General features: G+C 43.0%; 2 protein-coding genes across 2 annotated transcripts in view; one reads left to right on the top strand and one right to left on the bottom strand.

The window, feature by feature from the left end:
* Positions 1-254: 254 nt before the first annotated feature.
* On the top strand, positions 255-19,405 carry LOC121611445 (sodium bicarbonate transporter-like protein 11). The gene is made up of 20 exons (XM_041944010.1): positions 255-393; positions 5,084-5,134; positions 5,916-6,011; positions 6,388-6,431; positions 6,789-7,008; positions 7,100-7,181; positions 7,435-7,558; positions 8,025-8,234; positions 10,068-10,152; positions 10,316-10,441; positions 10,555-10,668; positions 11,418-11,550; positions 11,857-11,930; positions 13,900-14,173; positions 14,849-14,955; positions 15,283-15,448; positions 15,602-15,775; positions 16,542-16,737; positions 17,507-17,676; positions 18,100-19,405. Exons 1-20 carry the CDS (start codon positions 357-359, stop codon positions 18,164-18,166), a joined length of 2,550 nt encoding a protein of 849 aa, XP_041799944.1. The 5' UTR covers positions 255-356; the 3' UTR covers positions 18,167-19,405.
* A 1,714-nt stretch (positions 19,406-21,119) lies between these two features.
* LOC121611343 (ecto-NOX disulfide-thiol exchanger 2-like) overlaps positions 21,120-23,066 on the bottom strand; it is a 121,680-nt gene continuing 119,733 nt past the window's right edge. Inside the window, exon 15 of the mRNA XM_041943870.1 lies at positions 21,120-21,251. Coding sequence (XP_041799804.1) covers positions 21,120-21,251 — 132 coding nt within the window. The remainder of the gene's footprint in view (positions 21,252-23,066) is intronic.

The raw sequence follows: 23,066 nt of genomic DNA, 5'->3' as shown, positions 1-23,066 counted from the left end.
CAGACATTATTGTTAAAAATAAAAACTTCTATATTGGCAGGAAATTACTTTAAAAGATTTAACCCTCTATAGCCAAAACACCAAAGCCCATTCTGAAGCTGCTTGTATTCCAGGTCATAGGCACAAGGACCCAGCAGAAACAAACACCCCTCGCACCCACAGGCCTGCCCTCCCACTTCCTCCCCTCAAACCCATGTGCTGCTGGAGGAGGTGCAGTTAGGTGGATTCACCTCAGCATGTGTGTGTTTGGGTGTGTGTATGAGAGAGATCACGAGTGAGCGCGGGCTGTTTGGGAGCAGAGAGAATGATGATGGGTTGAGCTCTGGAGAGCGTCTCACCTAAAAACCCTGGAGAACATGGAAGCCAAAAAGATCCTCCATTTTGTGCCATCTGGTAAGTTTTACAGGGGTTGAGCGGGGTGAGAAGGTCTTTCATGGTGCAACCTGAGCCAGCTATGTCAAACACGTGGAGAAACCCTCTCTACAGTGTGTGTGTGTGTGTGTGTGCTGTAAGCATCTTGGGAATGGTGTAAAGTTTTTATGGCACATGTACTGCAGGCTTTCATCTAACACTTGTATTTTCTTTTATTTGTCTGCACCTTAGGAGCTATTTACATGTTTTATGTCTTTGCATTCTTGATATTAAAAGCACAGAACACGAGAAAGGTGCTTTTATTGCATCAAAAGCAAATAACATGGGTCAATATTTACAATATGACCATAAATGGTACGTGGAAGGTTTTTATAACAGACCTGCAAATAATTTTTAGCATCTGCTTCAACACACTTGTAGAACCACACCAGGGGAGAGAGGCGTCCCAGAAAAGTACATTAAATTGATTTTAAAAGTGCTTATTCGGTTAAACGTCTGTTATAATAAATGGGGAAGTCTCTTCTTGTTTTGTAATGCCGCTTGCAGAATACAATGATAACATCCAGCAGAGCTGAGACAATTATTCTGGAAACCATTTTCCTAATAGATTAATTGTTAAAGTTTTCTACCAGAAAACATTCATGGAGTCCAGCGTCTCATATGTGATGATGATAGCAGACCTGAATATGTTTGGGTTTTGGACTGTTGGTCAGACAAAACTAGTGGTTTGAAGGATGATTTTTCACTATTTTATGGCGTTTAATAGTACAAATTCTAACCACTAAAGAAAATAATCTTTAGGCCTTCAACATACTGAGCATAAATGCATTTTCTGTTTGGTGCCATTAAGGGGTTAAAAAGTCCTGCTTGAGTTTTCTCAGGTTGAGGATTAAGAAGATTATCTCGCAGAAAAATGTCTAATATTCTAATCTGGCACATTTCAAGTTTTTCTTCTCTTATTTAATGAGTTCTCTGGTTGAAGTTGATGAGTGATGATGTATCAGTTACAGGTCAGTCACTTCAGCTATTTTCAAATTCCAAACTTCCATGTTCAGCCGGGCTGCAACCATGACGCAGGTTTCATGTCACCCACCCAAAACTGAATATTTTGAACGAAGATATTGCCAAATGATGTCCAGAACAAGAACCCCCCCCCCCCCCCCCCCCCCCCCCCCCCCCCCCCGGATGTGTGCTTTAGCAAGTCAAATCTAAGGTGTGTGACTATGATTACTGCTGGTCCAGTGGTCATATTCACCGTGCTGCATAAACAAACATCAGTTAGCCGTTATCGTCGGCCTTTGAGGTGTTGACGTGGAATGAGCTGTAGTTCCTATTTCCTGTTATTTGCTTTATTTCAATATATGAATGTGTACATTGGGACTCGCAAAGTACACACCGTTCACGCTACAGCTGCTCGCAACCGCCGGGGCCCAATTCAGCGCGGATACTGTTGATTAAGCTTCAGCTGGGTTGTACATACAGTCCAGAATATTGTGTTTTATGACGAAGCACAACATTGAAAAGCAGACCTTCATATGTAAAAGACAACCTGCCATGACACCTCACATTCACAAGCGTCCCCTCCGCCGCGACGGTTCGACTCTGTACAGTTCAGCACAGCACAGCGCAGCTCGGAGCGCTCGTTCCCAGAGACCCAACAAGGATTCTTCTGTTTCCCATTGCTCAAGGACATCCTCTGCTCACAGATAGCGGGGCGGCAGGGATTAATAAAACAGGCCTCAGGCTTTAAGTTGGCCTTGTTTGTCCAGCGAGATGGAGGACTTACAGACATCGAGTCACCAGCTTGAGCAGATCTTCGTCAAGGTTAAAGTTCTGTAGGGCGTAAAAAAGAAAGAGGGAAAACACTGGATGAAGTAGTAGTTGGTACATGCGATGAAAAACAAACATGAATAAGTTTGCATTTGTTGTGTCTGATGCTCGTGTTCAATTTACAAAACATTCAGTTTTTAGGTCACAGTGAAACAGCAGGCAGGACAAATTTATCTTCAGTCTTGTGACATATTCCCGGCGTATTTCACTCAAACTTGGTCCTGGAGCAGATCAGTGGAGGACAGTGGGCAACCAACCACAGCTACTTCATCCGCCTCCTCAGATCAAGAGGAGGAGGAGGAGGTGGAAATGAATAAATCGATGTACAGCCGTTTGGAGATATAAGGAGAACAGCTGAGGTTTTGCCGAATAATATCCAAACACACACCTGTGTTTCATTATATTGCTTTGCTCTGCTGGAGCTAACGGTGAAGAGCTGTTTTATATGACAGGCGGGGTTAGCTGGTCACCATAAATCATGTTTGATTGGATAAAAGAATGTACATTCCCCTGACTTAAAGATTTAGAGTTACCAAAATATGTTAATGTCTTACAGGAGGAGAAAAAAAGACGGATTTCAACATAAAAATACTTTAAATCATGCAGCAGATATCACTTAACGCAGGGACACAGGGTTAGAACTTGGGAAAAACATCAGGAAAAGCTGTTTTGCAGTAGTTCAGAAACAGGGTCAGAAAGCAGCTATTTTAAGGAGCAGTGTCAGCGTCAAAGGTGCTGCAGCCCTCGTGGAGGAAACTCAAGGCTCGACTTGCCCTTCTGTCACCATCACTCTCTGAAAAGTGTGAGGAAGTCAGCCTGCCCGCCAACAGGAAGCGAACAGGCAGGAGCCGCCGTAACCCACAGGCCTGCACAAAGAATGAAAACACTCAACAGCAAGAATTCAAGAAACGGCAACACTGCACTGAACGAACAGTGATGGAAGCGCAAATGTCATCCGTGTCTTCGCACCAATTTTACAGCTAGAGCCGGGAAGAAAAGTGCGTGCTCTTATTCTCTATTGTTGATCACGCTGCTGAGGAAACATAATCAAGAGTATTTACAACAAACTTGACCTTTATCATCATGAGACAAGGCTGTAAAGGTCTCAATCAGGCGGGCTAAATCGTCCTCCACACGCCTGCTCCGGCACAAACAGCTCTTTGCATAAGCTGCGAGGCCCCCTGTTGTCTGTGCAGACTCCTGCGAGGTGGAGGAGGCATGGGAACGCTCTGTCTAATCTGCTTTGAGATACAGGCTCGCTCTGCAGCCCCTGGAGCCAGCGCTCGCCTCAGGCAAGCAAAGGCTCGTCTATACGGCCGCAGCAGCGTCGCACAGATACATGACCGCCTATACAAACATCAGGCACAGCAGGCGTCGGGTTTTTGTTGTAACTGAGAGCGAAGGGGTCTCTTTTCGGCCTCTCAGCACGTTTCATTTGTCATTGTTCCACTTTCCATCTCGACAATTTTATATCACATAACGTTTGCTTTAAGGTCTGAGCGACTGTGTGTCACACTGGCAATAATGACTCAACAAACTCAGATGTTATGGATAATTAGCTTCCTTCGTATTGATTTTTAATTTCTGTCTGCGCAATCTGTCACTGTGTGCAACGGGAGCAGCTGAAAGGTCGACATTTTTCCGCTGGGTAGGAGCCTGCTGGTGAACGCAGACTGTTTTTGTCACGTATGACGCGGGAGCTACTGTTGCATCGGGCAAACACAGCAGGGCCAGTCAACATGGAGTCCTGGTTCACGCAGTTTTATCACCACGTGCTGGCCTTGAATCAAACACCATGAAAACATATTAGGTCTGCAGTGACGGGGTTACTGTGCTTTCATTCATGTTTCAATACTTTTATAAGGCTTTTGTTGCACTGTGTTACCCGGCTCTCTTTCCATAAGCTTCTTGTTTCTGTCTCAGCTGTCTACTAATGCGTGTAAAATATATAGTTTTGCAATATTTAAATCTAATAAATGTATATAAGTAGTGGTGTCATGAGGAAATCTGACACCTTTTCTGCAATCCACAGAAACACACAGTTTTTATATTTCATCTTCTTCAAACTGCAATGAAAAAAGGCAGCGGCATCTTATGTATTTCATTTACCTCTAAGCAGTCAAATTTGAGTCCAAAAATATTGGAATTCGCCTGTAGAATACATAAATATTAATGATTTTAGCTGTAGAACATACATCATCCTGTAGTTGTTTAAATCCCCAAATCTGACCTGGCACCAGTGCCTTCAATGGTATCTGCAGTGCTTTTACGTCAGACGACAAGTGGAGAGAAAATAAAAAGTAAACTTGAAACTAAAGATGCAATGATGAAGCTTTCAGCATCTTTCAGCTCAGTGTTTTCTGCTCTCACCAGCTCGTCACATACGGATGCTTGGTCAGGATCCCCCCTGGCGTCACTTTTTTAGGCCTTTGGCAGCATTTTTCAGTTTGCAGGACTCCGTGGTCGCGTTAGCAATAATGAATATGCAACATTCAGTAACAAAGTCCAAATACAGCCTGCTAACAACAAAATGAACACATGGTTCACATGAAACAGTTATAGGTATAGGCATTTAGGAAAAGATGATAGATTGACTCATGTACACTGTGACGTCTTTTGGTCTCACATGGGGCATGAACTCGAATCTCCAGGGTGAAAGTCTGGTGTTTGACTCATCCAACCACCCCTGCATCATTAGTCTGTTGGACTGTACTGCACGTTGAAAAATGACATTAAAAAGGTTCAAAGTGCCTTAAATAGTGAGGCCAAGGAGTCCTGACCAGGCGTCCGTATGTGAGGTGTTGGGAGTGAGAACAGGTTGGTTTTAATAACAAGTGAGCACAAAGTTGAGTTAATATCTTATTTATCTTTTCTCCTACAGACGCTCCATCCAGCGGGAAGTCTAAGAATGGATATGTTTTCCAAGAGATGGGTGCGTAGCTGCAGTAATACATATTATATTTACTGTTATTTCTTCTCTCAGCATGGGTCCTGCTCTTTTATGTTCTCTGCTTTGCAAGCACAGAAAACATTATTCAGATTTTTTGTCTTTCAGCATTCGAGGGAGAACAGAGGAGTTTTTCCACATGTAAATGTAGCAGTTATTCATGCTAATGCCAGCGCCTCTCGCTGCTCGCAGATGACCCATTTCACATGCTGGTGAGCACAGCCAGTCCCTGCGCTGGTGTGTCGTGAGGTTAATTAATGGGCAAATAACGAGGCAGATGATCTCTGAGTCAATGATGGGAAGAGGGAATAATAGCGCAAAGCTTTGCTCACGAAGGGTTAAGGTTAATTCTCTAATTCTGCGTCTGGGTCTTTCTCCCCTCATAAAACTCGCAATCGAGATGCCATATTTATCTTCTATACAATTAAGGAATTTACGAGGGGCTGCTATTGTTATATTGCTGCATGTCTGGTTTAAGGGGGATTTTTTATTGGGTCTCTCTTTCTCCCTCTTGCTGTGTGCTTGTCAACAGATGGCAGAGTGGTGGGAGGCAAAAATAAAGTGTCCCTTGCTGGAGACACTGTTAATGTGGCTGGAACAGCATCTTGACTTTCATACAAAGAAGAGTTGGGCTGATCTGTGAAATGATCTTTATCGTTACTGCTTATTTCATGTGATTCACTTAACGGCAAAGTGATTTTTAACAAAGTGAAACGTTGGTCTTGAAGGTTGAATTAAAGTACTGTATGTAATGTTTTACCCACAGAGCTGCAGGACGGGGAACAGGAGGATTGTGGGCAAGACTCACCAGCCGCTCACAAGGGCCACATCTATGACAACCAGATCCAGATCAGTGTTTCAGGTGCGTGTGTTTTACCTGAACGTGTTCAGTCAGTGCTGGGAATAAAAGCTCATCAGCAGTGGTGTCCTGTGAGGTTGTATAGGATGTGATTTTCATTGTCTGAGGATATTTTGCAGCCTCTGCAGTTCGGAAATCATGTGTGCCAGCTCTGCTTCCCTGAGTCATAATAACTGAGACAGAGTTCATGGACATGGATTGGCAGCTAGTGCTCCCTATTAACTATTAATACTGGAGAGAATGAAGTCCAAACTTACGTTATTTCCAAGAATAAATATTACAGGACGATTTGCAGGGGGGATTAGAGCAAAGATAAGGGGCTGGAGACTGAGACAGTGTGTATAAATCTGTTTCAGTATGAATTTCCTTCTCTTTGCAGATCCTGACTGTCCTGGTTTTGGGCTTTTAAACACGACAAGAAAAGTACGATTTTCCACTCACCCTCTCTGTGTTATGTCATAATAATTACAACAGAAGAGCAGCATTTTACTGATTCTTTTGCATTTCTAGCACTATATACAGCACAGAAAAAGATTATTTTGGCAACTGTTCCATTTCAAAGCTTAAATCCCCAAATTTCTACCCAGCTCAGGCTTGACGTTTTAAACGGAGAGCTGTGCTAAATCTGAGAGCATCAGCAGTGAGCTGGGAGGAAAAGTGTGGATTTACTTGGTGCTGGGTGATATACAGTTCGCTAAAATCAGAACCTTTAACATCTCATTTGCACTGTGACATTATTACACCGTCAGTCAAATCTCTCCTGCTCTTGGCTCACGCTAGTATGTGAAGCCGATGAACTTCCAGGAAGAAGTGCGCGCCCACAGAGACCTGGACAGCTTCCTGGCCCAGGCGAGCATCCTCTTGGACGAGAAGGCCGCCACTCTGGACGAGGTCCTGAGGCGAATGCTGACTCACGTGGCGGAGGACGGCCACGGGAGCTGCGACGTGGACGAGGTCATGAGCTCGCTGTTCACGGACGCAGGAGGGAAGGAGTTTAATGGTGAGTGAAACAGATTAGAGGTGCACTCCGAAGCGCTTTTTAGCTGAAGTGTCGCTTGTCCTGTCAACATCAAAGCTTTTTTCGCCCACAGTTCACCTACTGTCAGAGACCATTCAGGGTGTGACTGCGACTTCCACTGGCATTCGCTACCAGCAGTCCTGGCTCTGCATTCTGTGAGTTCATCGTAACAATAATACGTATGTGAAAAGGTGCTGTTTTGACCCATTCGTCCAGCCTCCAGCTCAATAGGTGTCCGTCTTGATGGTTCATTTGACGGCCCACACAAAATCTTTTCATTGGAAAAGTAATCTTGTTTTGGCTTTGGTGGTGGGGGGGCTCTAATTTACACCTGCCAATACACAATGCCGCACAATCAATCATTTATACACCAGCGATTCAAAATCAGTTATTTTTCTGTCAATGCAGCTCCAATGTGAGGAGCCTGCAGAGACGTCACGTCTGCATCGCCCGCCTGGACAGGCCCCAGAACTGGGGAGTGAACTGCTGCGAGGCCCGCTACGTCATCCTCATCCTGGCCCCTCCGAGAACCGTAAGGTCCAGGTCTCAGTTCTTCTCTTCAAAACTCTCTGTCCTACTAACACGCCACATGAAGGGCATTTTTCAGTTTTTTTCTGACGTTTTATCGACCACGTGATCAGTTCAGAAAATAACAGACCGATTAATCAATAATAAAATGATCCCTATTTGCAGCCCTAATCAGGTGCATTGTGAGAAGCAACAGGTTTGGATCTGGCTGCTCACCTTTTACCTTCATCCTCATTCTTTCTGTCACTGGAAGGAAAAATGACACCAAATTTAAAAAAATGTCTCTCTGTGAGAACTTGAATGTTGAAGAATCCCCCAGCTGGCTTTTCCTTGCTGCCACAGACGACGACAATCAAATTAGAACATAGAAAGTATGATATTTAGCAAAATGTGGGTTAACATGTGGGTTAAAATAGAAGAAGAATACATTGACAGAACAGGTCTTTAACTTTCCTCATCATCCTTTTCAGAAAAGCACCAAGACGGCCATCGAACTCGGTAGAACTTTCGCCACGATGCTCTCCGACATTTCCTTCAGGCAGAAGCTTCTGGAGGCCAAGACCCAGGACGAGTTCAAGCAGGAGCTGGTCTACCAGCGACAGCAGCTCTCCATAGTCAACGAGAAGCCGGTCGTAGAGGAGGTGGAGGACTCGGATCCACGCAGAGGGAAAACACTTCAGGTGTGAAGGCAGACGGTGACATACTGGCTCTGAGCTGTAAATAGAGCAGAAGTTATTGAAGTGAAGTGGCTGTCTGACGAACATGGGTTAAGTGTGCTGAATAGCTATAGAAGAACGGTGAAGCTAAAAAGCGTGAACCTTAAAAGCCAACACTAAACGATACGGAAACAGAACTTTAGCTAACAACTACTCATAAAACCAACATTTATATTCTCTGCTCACTGTGAGTTCTCCACATGTGGAGACCACCCTCGTGTTTTCCCACTCCACCCAGGCATATAAAGATGTGATGCAGTAAAGTAAAGTAGTTGAGCCAGATTATCTGATTACCCTGTTTCCACACTCTATCAGCCAGGCCTGAGGAATGAGAGGCAGCTGGGCAACAGACTGAAAAAGCTGCCAGGTCTACCGTGGTTCTGGCAGCAGAATGTGCGCAGCTCCATGTAATGATAAAGTACTTCATTATGTCCAGTGTTTAAATTAAGAGGAAATGTGTGCACTCGGCAGGAGGTTGGACGCCGGGGAACACCCAAATATTGCCTGGAGAGAAATCATGTATTTGGTTTGTAAAAGAGCAAAGTTAACAACAGGTTGTGGCTACACCTGATGTCTCGAAAGGGTTCAGAACAGCATTCAAATGCAGGTTGCCAAACAAACCTTTTAACATTAGGTATAATATAAAAGCAAGCAACGATGGGTAGTCAGGTACACCAGTATGTTTGATTTTATACTGGATGTCAGCTCAAGTGTAAAGTCACGGTCACAGTCACAGATTTTTTGCGTAAGGTCGTGTTCAGACCATAGAGAGTGTAGTGAGTGGACAAGACTCAAACCTGCATTCTTTCTAACGGCCAGCAGGGGGCTCCACTCCACTGGCTGCAAAAAGAAATCATTGACTTATTATCTCAGTATACAGCTTCCTAATGAGTTTATGGTCTCAATTGCTAGTTTCAAGTCTTCTTCAATACAACACAAAGTTTATTTAGTAAATTATGATCCCATTTAGAGTAAAATAGACGATAAAGCAGGCTGTGCGTGGCATGGCTAGCTTCTGATTTGTTGCTACCACGGCATGTCCGGAGGTTCTTAGTAAGATCCAATCAGGATAGAGGCATATCCTCCCCAGCTCCACCCTCTCATCCACATCTTCCCAAACCAGTGAGTGACGTCACAATGGGTTTACACTTGGTTCAGACCACCATTAGCACTGAGGTGGGGGTTCCCTGCAATCACTCCATGGGACCACTGCATGAGCTCAGCGGGGGTCTCGACTCCACGTCTGGTAGACTTCTTTTGGTGTATTGCTACTGTTTACATCTTGACTGACTACACAAGATGTAAACAGATGTGCAGTGTGTTAGCATCTGACGAGCCTTCGCACTTATTGATGATGAACCATGATTTTCAGTGATGTTTGAAAATCAGGACCAGGATGTATAGCGGAGCCTTTCTGTAATTTCAAATGAGAACTGCACGCATCTGAGCCAACATTGTTACCCTGATTAAATCTTATACAGTGCAAGCTGTTGCCTCGTCTGTTGTTACGTCGTGTCTATGATTACAGGTGGAACAAGGTCTAACAGTCACCTTGTTTTCCAAGCAGTTTCTTATTGGATGAGATGCTCTCGCCCCTGCGCTCATCACGATTGGCCCTGAGCATATTTATGCACATTTCAATGCACAGAGAGAAAATAAGACCAGTTAATTCTCTGGTCCCATTATGGGCTCTCCAACTAGTCATAACAGTACAGCTATAGTATGGGACTAAATATTGTCCTTCACACAGACTGAAGCGTTCACTGGCCCTGACCAAACTCTTCTTTTTCTTCACAGTGCACAGATTTCTTTAAAGCCGGTAAAGGTGTTTATAGTGACCTCCGTCGCAGACTGCCCCTCTACCCCTCAGACTTCACAGATGGTATTAACATTTTCTTTTCTGCTTCCTAAGTGAGCACATCTAGACGATCTGTTGTCGCTTCAACGTCGTGAAATTTCTTTTTAAAAAGTTTCGCACTTTGACGATAGCTCCAGGATTGACTGCTTTGACCCATCTTTAATAATCCTTTAAATAATCCATCAAGGAATAACTGGGAAGGACCGCTGCCTGCTGAAGTACACCACCACCGCTATTTTTCTCTACATCGCCATTCTGCTGCCTGCGATTGCCTTTGGCTCACTGAATGATGAAAGCACAAGAGGAGAGATAGGTAAGGACTCCTGTTTTGGTCCTTGGTTTGGTCTTGGTCTGCAACATCCCATAATAACACTATAAAGTATTTCATCTAAAGCATGCAGAAGTACAAAAGTTTGTTTTTCACAGATGTTCAGAAGACCATTGTTGGCCAGAGCATTGGAGGAGTGATCTATGCTTTGTTTGCTGGCTCGCCACTCGTCATTCCGCTGACCACTGCGCCGCTGGCCATCTTCATAAGCGGTGAGGTTATTTTTTCTTTACAGTGGAATTCATCAACAGAAAAAGAAAACTCATCAGAAAATTCATGCAGAAAACTGCAATTCAAGCTTGAAGCTGATCCAAAGCCAGCTTCAAACAACCAAGCTGGTAGCCAAGTTTCGTCTTGATTTGTCTGATGCTAAACAGATTTTCATCAACACTTAATCGAAGAACTGTGTGTCATGTTATCCAATCCTGCCAATCTGTTTACCACAGGCTGCTGCTATCAATCCACCCATAACCTCATCAGGCAGCCAAATAGAGCGGGTCCACGCTTAAAATAGTGGAGATTGTCAGCAATATGACACAATTCATATTGCTAAATAGGACTAAAACAAACATATAAAACAGGCCTTTGTGTCCTTCAGCTTGTTTTTGTGGCCATATTAATTAGTGTAGCTTTAAGGTTGGCTGTTGTTTGTGTCACTTTGTCACATGATGAACTTCAACCTATAGCAGAAAAAAACAGAGAAAAAGTGATGGTTAGTTACAAGCTGGCTTTGAATCTTTAAGTTCTGCTCGGAAACCCTTTTTCCTACAACGTGTAAATTGATTTACAGGAAGTGGTACTGACACTTTCGAACATGTGTGCAATGTTATCCAGAACAATATCAAACAATATGATGAGCAGTTAAACAGCGGAGAAAGAGGTGCACTGAAAGTCTTATTAATTCTAATGCATTTAAACCGATGAATTTCTGCCTGTGCGTGTCTTTGTGAATGTTTCTCAGTCATCAGGGGCATCTGCGACGACTACAACCTCGACTTCGATGCCTTCTACGCCTGCATCGGTTTATGGAACAGCCTGTTCCTCATCCTTGGAGGCTTATTCAATGTCAGCCTGCTGATGAAACTCTTCAAACGGTGAATACACCACACAACCCTCAGACAACATTTGTTACTCTGAAATATCACAAACAGAAGCCCCGTGCTTGTAATATATGTGACTAACCGTGTGGCCAGGAGGTCACAGATAAGAGAAGGCGCATCTGTTATGACTTCCTGTTTTCAGCCATAATTCTTAATTTTGTTTAATGTACGCTCTCGCTATCAGGGCCATCATTCAGCCCTGAATGGACTGTTTTGTCTGTGCCGGTGTAAAAAACACAGTTTGGATAAAACATGAACGATCACGTCGTGCTTTTTTTGTTTCTTTCCATTATCTCCCAGCTCAACAGAAGAAGTCATTGCATTGTTCATCTCTATAGCATTTGTCGGGGATGCAGTGAAAGGCACTGTCAAAAGTAAGTCAAGGTCTGACGACACTGAGCGTGGTTTGAATGCTTCTGCAGCAGAACAATCTGTCAGCGCTGCAGGGGCATATCCTGCCTATTGTTTGTTATAGGTAATGTAGCCCATCAAATATACATATCCATCATGGAGTCTTTAGGGGAAAAGCAAGCTTGGAATAAAGCAGGGCCCCCTGTGTGTGGTGGAGAAACAACAACCCATTAATGTGAATATAATGAAGCCTTTCACACGTCTGTTTATTTCTTTTTCTAAAGGGTTTGTCACAAGACAGGAAATAAATGGATGAGTTTACTGCATGATGGTTCCTTTAGAGCGTAGTTTCCTCCTAGACACCAAACTAAGCAATGTTTGTGCACAGTGCACTGCTTGAATGCCTGGAAATATAGAGAGATTGACAACATACAAATAGAATTATATCAGTAAGATTGTAAAATACACTATGTATGAAGACGCTCAATGTAGTGTGAAATGGACATAAAACCTGTTTTATTTCATTTTCTGTGCCGCAGCATTTCATATTTTTTGCTGAGATCCAAAATGGGTCTTATGCCTTTTTAGGACTCAACAATTATATTAGTGTGCCAAGAGAAAGAAGAAATGTAGTCGAGCCTTCTAGTTTGTACGGAAGCATATTGGTGCCACAGTGACAAAAAATGTCTTATTATAACGAGAAGTTTACAGGAGCCTTTTCACATCGTCTCAAGATATTATGACACATTTTATTACAAGATCCACAATCATTGCATTTTTACGGGAAATGTTTCTTGTAATAACAACATGTCGCTATCTTATTATACCACAAGACAACGTGATATGTTGGAAAGACTTTATATAACACATATTCATCATTAACTAGTTTCTTATTAGCATGCAATTAAGGGTTATGGTCAGATTATTGAGTTCATAATTCATGGACAACAAGTTCCTTATCAATATTAGGAGGTTATTGAGGGAAAACTGTTAATTGTCTAGTAGAAGTAGAATATGGTGATGCAGAATAAGGCATTTATAAAAGCTTTATAATGACTATGAAAATGTAAATAAAATCAGAAAGCCATTATTTCAAAACAAACTGTGTTTACAGACAATAGTTTTCCGAAGTGTCCCTGAGCCCATGTACTAACATCCTTTATACAGCCATGTGTTCACAAAGTGGTGAACCTCGCTCCATCCTCGCTTGTGAACGACTGAGCCTTCCCAGGATGCTCCTTTCATACCCAATCATGATGCTATCACCTGTTACCAATCAACCTGTTTACCTGTGGAATGATCCAAACAGGTGTTTTTGGACCATTCCACAACTTTCCCAGTCTTCCCAGTCTGTTGATGCTCCTGGTTTGAAACGTGTTGCTGCATCATATTCAGAATGAGCAGATATTTACAAAAATCAATGAGGTTGATGAGATAAAACATTAAATATATCGTCTTTGTCGTGTTTTCAATTGAGTTTATGTCAAAAAGGATTGGCAATCACATTCTGCTTTATTTTTGTTTGACACAGCGTCCCAACCTTTTTAAAATCAGAGTTGTAGTAACCCCTCCATGCAGATGTATGTGATCATGTTTGTCTGTGTCAGCCATGTGAAAGACTGTCGGCCTGTTCAGGGTGTATCCACCCTGTTGCCCGGGGACAGGCTCCAGCCCCCCCTGCATCTCTGCACAGAATAAGCAGTACAGATACAGTGACGGATGGTCCTTTGGCCGTGTCTCAAGACGCTAATAAAACATATTTAAACCAGCCATTCAAGCCGATGTAGGCTACATACGTTCTTGTTATAACAACACATGGACTTGTCACGTTCTAAAGAAAAAAGTACAACTTTATAATAAAAACTGATGTTATTACCTATTATAACAAAACATGTCCTGATAACATGAAAAATATCTCGTTATAATGATGTTTCTATAAATTTGTCCCCTGTTTCATCCCGTGCTTATTTCTTGTTTTGCCCACACTCGTAGTTTTTGAGCACTTCTACCACGGGCCCACACTGGCCACCACAAACAGCACGTTGGTGCTTCAGCAGATCAATGAGATTCTAGAGAAGATGAAGAACCAGACGGGGAACGCGCCCGGGGATCACAACGGGACAGTGGTGGGACACGCAGAAGGACATGCGTCGATCTTCCTGCCCGAGTCTCTGGTGTTGTGCACGAGAGAAAGGCCCGTCCTCTGTCTGCTGCTCATGCTGGGGACTCTGTGGCTGGGTTACACCCTCTACCTCATCAAGAGGAGGTATGTTCATCTAAACGCAAAATCTTATCATCTTATTATCAGCGTGTCAACATATGTACAGCAAGTAGTGGCACAGCCCTTTCAAATGCCGGCTGCAATAACACAATATAAAATTTAAAAACCAATAATAAGTTCATTAAGCATCTGCATGCACATGAGTATTTTTGGCATTATTGCATTGCTGCTTTCACTTCAATAAATGATATCTGAATGTTTTAAACCAGAGGTTAAATATGAAGTAGCATAAAATGGAAATGCTAAATACCTCAAACCTTCACTCAACATTCTAATACATAAGCAAAAGTCATTAGTGACTCTCCACCACTGCCTGCAGTTGCTGCACATAGCGTCACATGACTGAAGTCGTGAGGATCTGTGAAAGAGGAAAAACTTCCATCCCAGGAGTGGAGCACAAGGTTACAAATCATCAGCAATGACTCTCACCCTGCAGGTGTAATAATGTAATACATGAGGCAGATAAATGTGACTGCGTATTTCCACATCCGACTCCCGGGACACTGTCGTTCTTTCCCCTCAGCGGAAAACCCTCAGTACATGACACGGATTATTTTTCAAGCTAAAGGAGGAACGACTGTAAATACAGTAGTAAAACCTGTTGAACGTATTACACCAGGGTTGCACGATGCTGAAATATGTCGCGTCTTTCCCCTGCAGCCCGTATCTGAATGACAGAATCAGAGAGGTGGTGTCTGACTGCGCTTTGCCGATCTCTGTGGTGATATTCTCCTTCATTGGCTCCTACCTTTTCCTTGACATACAGCGTGAGTACAGATCTCTCAAATGAAAGCAGTGATAGAAGAGTACCTCTGAGACTTATAGTCACAACCTTGGCACAGAACACCCTTCACTGTTCATGAATCTTCTGTTGGAGGGGAGGAAAAGGAAAATATTTGCTTCTAGCGAGCTTTCAACACAGTGTGAGTTCTGAATCAATGTGGGTCAAAGATGCTTGAATGTTGCTTATAAAACAAACCCCACCAGCAGCCAAGTTCACTGTTCAGGCACTTCTTTGATTACGTAACGATGCCATTTCTTTCACCTTGCTGTGTTCATATGTAATTGGGTGTTTTCTATAAACGTCCTGCCAGTTCCTGTGTTCAGCGTCCATGACGGCCCGATCTTCAACTTCCCTCCGTTTGATAAGCTGTCAGGAATGAACACGCTGAGCGCGGTCGGGCTGGGCTTCCTCCTCGCTCTGCTTATCTTCATCGATCAGAACATCGTCATCTCACTCACACATGTGCCAGAACACAAGTAAGGCCGAGCAGTTCCTTCACGGCGTCTCTCATTTGTCGTGCAAAGAGCAGCAGCTCATGAAAAGAACGGAAGCGCTGCTGCAGTCTTTCATTGACAAACCGCTTGAAACAGGTGTGTGTGTGTGTGTGTGCGTGTGAACGTCTGTACCAGGTTGCTGAAAGGAACGACTTTCCACTGGGACTTAATGCTGACTGGCTTCATCAACATCCTCATGTCCTGTCTGGGGCTGCCATGGATGCACGCTGCCTTCCCACATTCCTCCCTGCACGCCCGTCAGCTGGCCAAAGTGGAACAGCACGTCGAGAACGGACACCTCTACACGACGTGAGTAAAGTTAAAACAAGGCCAGAAGCCAGGCGGTGCTTGGAAAGACATCCAGTGTGTGACCGACTAGTGGAGTAAACAGATATAAAATTAAAAATGTAGATCGTGGTGCTTTTGCTTCCTTTATTGCAAAAGTAATCATAAAATTATTTAAATACAACCTGTGTAAAACATAAATAAAACAGATTGTGGTCATTTGCTAATCCTTGTTGACATATGCTGAATTTAAAACAGTTCAAAGACAATATATTTAATGTCCGACCTCATCAGCTTCGTTGGTTTTTGTAAATATCTGCCTAATCTGATCTGTTTCAAACAAGTTGGGACAGAAGCAACAACAGGCTGGGAAAATTGTGGAACGCTCTAAAAACACCTGTTTGGATCATTCCACAGGTAAACAGGTTGATTGGTAGCAGGTGATCGTATCATGATTGGGTATGAAAGGAGCATCCTGGAAAGGCTCAGTCGTTCACAAGCAGGAATAGAGCGAGGTTCACCACTTTGTGAACACATGATTGGATAAAGGGGATTAATACGTGGGCTCAGGAAAAACAGACATTTCTCTGACTTGTTTCTAACTTTTGTTAATTTCTTGTGAAATACCAGATAGAAAAAACAATCTTTGGTTGATATGCATGTCCAAGAAGATTAAAAAGCAAGAAATAGCTGGTGCTTTACTTTCGGGGGTCACAAGCCAACCATCGCTCTGTGATAGAAAGTGTATTTAAAGTGCTTTTCTCTTTAAATATGCCTTTGTGTTGAACAGTATTGTCAGTGTGAAGGAGACGCGTCTGACCTCGCTGGTGGCCAACATCCTGATCGGCCTGTCTGCGTTCATGCTGCCAATTCCTCTGCAGTGGATCCCCAAGCCTGTCCTCTACGGCCTCTTCCTCTACATCGCAGCCACTTCGCTTGATGGGAACCAGATGGTGGACCGCATGGCCCTGCTGCTGAAGGAACAGGTGAGCAGGAAGGGCACTGTGGTTTGATTGGTCAGTTTGTTTGCTATAGTGGTTTGTACCTCTTTGTCTTTCCTGTTTATCCATTAAACCTTTGCATGCTGGCAGCTCCAAATGGCACCCAGTGGTAGATAGGTAAAAAATTCTGCCCAGCTGATACACAACATGCCAATTTATCATGTTATAACAAGAGAAGCTTGTCTGTATGTCGTTATTAAGAGAAACGTGATGTGATGTGAGACATGTTGGTTTTCTTGAATGACAAAAAAGTTACGTGATATAAGAATTTCATAATAACAAGAAAAAATATTTGGGAAAAGCGAGAACACGGTGGCAGCGATACCTTGTTAAACAAATCAGAATTGCTCTGAACAAATAACAAAATTAACATGCAAACAGGGGAAATTTGCATCCTTTTTTCCACTGAACTTGTCATTTATGCTGCAACAAGTAGATTTTTGCATAAAATTGCTGCTTTTACAGCTGTAATTGGCTTCACTCGATCTACCTTAACAACATTCTTAATGATTTTATCTGTTACTGATCTGATCTGTTATTTTATGTTACTTTCATCCATTATTTCAGCTTTACTTTTACCTGTTTTGTTATATTATTTGCTGACATTGTCTCCTCTTTTCTTTGTCCTTGTTAGTGAAGCACTTTGTAATGGTAGTTTTGAAAGGTGCTGTATAAATAAAGTTATTATGCTGAAAATATGAAGCAAAGCATCACTTAAAACAGCATTTTAACCACATCACACTTCTCTGTCTAGACCTCCTATCCTCCCACCCACTACATTCGTCGTGTGCCTCAGAGGAAGGTTCACTACTTCACGGGGCTGCAGATGATCCAGCTCATCATCCTGTGTGCGTTTGGGATGTATCCTCTCCCCTACATGAAGATGGTCTTCCCCCTTCTGATGATCCTGCTGGTCCCTGTCAGGTAAGATGACCCAGGCCAACAGGGGGCAGAGTGGGACCACGGGAACCAACACAGCACTACCATGTCTGCGTAGAATTGACATTCGACTGAGATTAGACTCATGCTGAGCTGTTTTCGAATGGGAACTCCACTGATTTTACACATGAAGATCAGTTCACTAGTCACATTGGATCAGGTCTTCTGTGGCTCTGGAGGGAGCTTTCTAAGTCTGAGAAAATAACCCAGGTGATATCATCAGGTTTATCTCAGCTTGGGCTCGCAGACTGCACATTTTTAACAGAAAGCTTTTCAAACTGGAGTCATGAGGTTTGAAAGGCTTTTTGTTATGTAGCTCAAAAGCCGTCAGAATTGGATGTTTGTCTGAAGGACTGTTTCTGTGTTACTGCACACCATCATCTGGTGTCTCTCTGTGTTTTATCTCAGGACCAGCCTGCTTCCCAGAATAATCGACGCCAAGTATCTGGATATCATGGACGCCCAGCACATGTAGAACAGCTCATCAACCTTGTGAAAACATTCATTTTCTCCACTTGGAAGGGAAACAGACTCAAACTCAATGATTGTGTTACTAACTAAATGAAATGCATTTGGGCTGCAAAGATTTCGATACAGGCGCTCTGCTGGTGACTGGAAGGACCATTTACACCCCTCATTTGCTTTCTCATCCTTCACCACATATTTAGCATCAGTGTACCTGACTTTAATATCTAACATTCCCACATCTTTATTGTATTGAACAATACAGCCACGAATGAGTTTCTGCTGTTTTACCTCTTTTTTGGCACACACACACACACACACACACACACACACACACACACACACGCACACACACACACACACACACATCTGTCTTGAGCTGGTAACTGACAGGTGCATGAGTTAATGTCAGAGACATTTTTTTTACATATTTAAAAGAAAATGTTAATCATTTCATGTAATTAAGGCGTCATGTTGCTTAATAGAGAGCTGCTTGTGTCCTTCTTGGGTTTAAAGTGTGGTGCTGATGGGGGGATAAGGGATGTGGCGATATCAGAGTTTTACCACCACACCAAATCATTCAACTGAGAGGGAACTCATTCTCACTACGGATGGGAAGCGAGATCCATTTCCAAATTGTCTGATCCATCGGGATCTTATGCCTCCGAGCTTATCAATCCCTTTTATCGATGTCGTCGATCTCATGCGTCTACGCTGCAGGAAACCTGCGACATGAAGGCATCCTGGCGGAGAGGAAGAAACTGTCCAAAGCGCTGCTTCGCTTCACAAAGACAGATGACAACAGCGTGCTGTAATGTCTGTAAACTGATCATTTCAAGTAAGGGTGGAAACACGCTGAAACGTCTATCTACACTACGTACGAGTGCCACTGCCTCCCCACCACCAATAAATATTCTATCATACAATAACAGTAGCAGCACGCAGGCAGGCTTTTTTCAACTCTGTTTCTATTTTGTGTTCAGACTCAGATAATAAAATAGTTGCACTGACGATAAAAATCTGTGTAGGCCTACTTCTTTCCACACAGCAAGTTGATCAGGAATCAGTCAGGGAATCTACAAGAGTGATGTCAATGAAATCTTAACAGTTCTCATCCCTATTTCTCACAGCTGAAACATGCAGAGTGACGTGTCGCCTCTCATTGATGTTCCAGTTGTTTAGATATAAAAGACTGCTACCTGGTTTTTGAAGACATACATAACGTCTTAATGTTGTTAGTAAAGGTAATTGTGTGCATTGCAATGTTGGTATTAAATCAAACTGTTAAACAAATAAAGCCCTTAAAAAGGATCTGAATGAACATTTTTCATTATACTTAACTGTCATGGTAAAATACTTCATAAGCACCCCCTGTCGTCGATACTGCCGGTATCAACATCTGCTCAAATGTTATCACACAGCATCGGCACCACACCATCCTTTTCCTGAGCCGCGGGGAGAGACTGTGGAGCTATGACTGTTAAATTTGTCCAACAGATGGCAGTAGAGGCTCATCCTCAGGATGGTTTGAGATCAGGCTTGATAGACGTGTACCCACCTGATTCATATCAACCAGCGAAAGAAAGCGGGAAAACAAAGTAAAGATTGGACAGCTATCAGCCACGCACAGTTTCCACCACTTTTAGATGTTTGTCACATGATTTTCTCCCGTTACGTCCAATGAAGCCACTTCTGTAAGCCAACAAACCACCTGACGCTCTAATTTAAATTCATTTTACTGCCTTTGCGGTGCTCCAATTTGTTATTCCACCATTAATCCAACAACTACGTCATCAGCACCGTTTTCCTGGCGTGTGTCAACTGTCTGCACTGAGTGCCTTGAATATATTTGAGGGAACAAAACACCCAACTGTTTGTTTGAGCCCTCTGACAGACAAAAGGAAGCTCCTTTTCACATTGTGCTACAATGAAACAGTGAACGCAATTATCATCTGCGGCTACGTGGCTGAAAATATAATCATGAGTGCAGCAGAAGAAAAGACTTTGTTGTCATTCACATTCAATAATTTGGAATTAAACTGCGCAACAAAAACAGTCTGTCTTTGTAAAATGAAGCAGGCCTGGAAGGCACAGTGTGAATGTCCTTTAATAGCCAATATGGATCCTTTTCTTGATTTATAATGATAAGAAAATCACTGGTCTGACCGGAGTCAAATTACCAGATAAGAAACACTTCTGGCAAGAAATTCAACAACTGTGGAAAAAAAACAAGTCTGTCCTCATTTTAACATTTGCAGCTTCTCATTGATTAGTCGCTCTGCTGTTCATTGTCAATTTAAGAAGTGACAGTGCAATTATGTGGCACCAAATAGGAGCATAATTCAACACTGAGAGATGTGAAAATAACTACAAATCGACCTGATCGCCACATCCGTCTTGTGTGCACTTTTAATAGCCTGCACGGAAAGTTGAAGGAAATGTAAGAATTTATTTTACATGATCGTACAAAATCAAGACAAAAGAGGCAAAAAAAGGAAGCCAGAGAGTTTTGAGGTTGAAAGTAGACCCTGATGACCTTCCAGTGTAGCCCTTTAGTCCAGGTCGGAGAGCGCGCTGAGCCAACTGTGGGCTCGGTTATAAAAATACAACCAATCCCATGACTCGACTAAGACTGGCTCTCCGAAGGGTTGAATCCCATGAGTGAAACTAAAAAAGGAGAGGCAAGAGTGAGAGATGATGTGGCTGTCACCATAGAGATACATCCACCTCTTGGTCACCATAGAAATGCTCTCAATTAATTTGCCATTACGAAAACCTGTATGTTTATCACTCTGCCACCTACACAGAACAGCCCTTCCTGATGTGAGGTCTGCGGATAATTTGTGCTCTTGTCTGCTCAGGTGGAGCCCAGTGTCTCCATCAGCGTGGGCTTCCTCCACATTTCCAGAGTTGCCTCATGTGCCTGTGTTGCCTCGTCTACCTGTCGCGTCCCAGAAGTGAGTCTATGCGCTCTTGATGCCCTGGAAGCCGCAGAAGTTCCAGCGTTTCTCCAGACTGGCTCCGACGCCAGTCAGCTCCCGTCTGAAGGTGCAGGGCAGCCGAGAAAGAAGAGCCTCCACCTCACCGGGGTCGATCTGCAGAAACACGCGCAGAACACCGGCAAGAGTTAGCTGCCACACGAAACTACGTATGCACACACATAAACAGACACTCTCACAGCTCCACTTTTCACACCTCTGCTCTTCATTTTCATTATGCTCACACTCTGTTCTCACACCTTTGCTTAAACCCAATGAATCGGGCCAGGATCTGCACAATATGAGCTACATGACCGGATTTATTGTGGCTCATACCACCTGGTTGGCTGAGGGAGGATCACAAAGGCTAAGGTGACAGTAGAGACAGAAATCCACTGTAAGGGCTGCTGTAGACAACCCACAGTGTCTTGCATTAATAACTAGGTTGTTCAAGCCTGGTGCTGATGTCAGGATGCATTAAGGTCCATCATGGAGATAGGACTGTGTGTCATTACAGACAATGGAGCCGTGTGAGTGTGGAGCCGGCAGATAAGCAGAGAGGATTGGGCTTGTGGTTGAGGAGTCCAGCCAACGGTATTGACAAAACTCTGTGGGCTGCTTGATGTGCAGAGTCAGTGTTGAAACAACAGATACACAGGCAAACAGCTGCAAAAGCAGACTGTAGCAAAAGCACGCACACAGTCACGTACAACCATGCCAAACACACACATACACATTTAAAATAAACTGTTTGATATTTTGGGAAATACCCTTATTTCTTGCCTGTACGGTCAATATGAAGCTCAAGCCAGGTGATGGTTAGCTTAGCCTAGCATAGAGACTAACAGTGGGTGAACAGCTAGCCAAAGAGCTCACTAATTAACACATTACATCTCATTTATTTAAACTGTAGAAAAAGAGTAAAAACAATTTGCATGAGACCATTTAAAAGTATATTCCCCAAATTGTTGAACTATTCTGCTCCCTGAGAATGAGTGGCAATTTCTAAACTTAATTGCTAAAATAATTAGCTGATTAATGAATTACTCGACTGACAGAGAATTCAATAATACAAGCAATTTGAAGACACGACCTCATGCTTTGGGAAATCGTGATGGACATTTTTCACGATATTCTGACATTCTGAAGACTAAATCTTTACTCACATCAAAGAGTAACAGACAGACTACTCAATAATGAAAATGATCGATATTTGCTACTTCTACCACAGTGTACCAGAGACTGATAGTGATTCATAACAGTACTAATCCACATCACATCAATTTGTTGGTAAAATATATAAGATCAGATCACATCTAACAGAATAACACTGTCTATCTGTATGGATACTGGATAGTGATGACGAAGCTCAGCTCAGTTATAAACCAGGAGGACTGAGCTCAAACATGAAGAGAAATCTGGCTGACTAACAGCCTAAAGTGGCGGTGGCAGCAGCAGCAGACGGACACAGAACATGAATATATTTATCAATAAGTTGCGCAAATGGGGACGTGTGATAAAATTAGATAACGACAACTGCAACAGGACAGAAACAGAGAGGCTCCGACCGTGCAAAGACAGACTTGCTATATATCAAGGTTCATGCTATTTACAAAGTAGGAGCAGCTGAGGCCTGAAAGGTTGAGGCAAACATGATTTGGACCACTGGGAAGGTCAGCAGTGCTTTGTTGATTAGATTAGATAAAACTTTATTAACCTCACAATGGAGAAATTCACTCTTACTGATGAACACATGGAGGCAAATAAGAACTAACAGAGCAATAAATTACAACTTTTTCTTTTTTTATCTGATGTTGCACATCAGAAGAAAAAAACCTGGTGGGATAAACCACACTACAAAAACAACTGTGAATTAGTTCAGCTGCCCACATTAACTGATGTGGCACAATGAGGCGACTCCCAGTGACACTG

This window comes from Chelmon rostratus, chromosome 9 (genome assembly GCF_017976325.1).
Source record: "Chelmon rostratus isolate fCheRos1 chromosome 9, fCheRos1.pri, whole genome shotgun sequence".
Taxonomy (NCBI): Eukaryota; Metazoa; Chordata; class Actinopteri; order Chaetodontiformes; family Chaetodontidae; genus Chelmon; species Chelmon rostratus.
Note: the sequence above shows the minus strand (reverse complement) of the source record. Positions and strands in the feature narration are given on the sequence as shown.

Bases quoted from the DNA above. Each gene is read 5' to 3' on its own strand.
- LOC121611445 (XM_041944010.1), top strand. From the start codon at position 357: ATGGAAGCCAAAAAGATCCTCCATTTTGTGCCATCTG. The intron at 5,135-5,915 runs GTGCGTAGCTGC...TTTTACCCACAG, and splicing joins ATATGTTTTCCAAGAGATGG to AGCTGCAGGACGGGGAACAG. The intron at 10,669-11,417 runs GTGAGGTTATTT...AATGTTTCTCAG, and splicing joins GCTGGCCATCTTCATAAGCG to TCATCAGGGGCATCTGCGAC.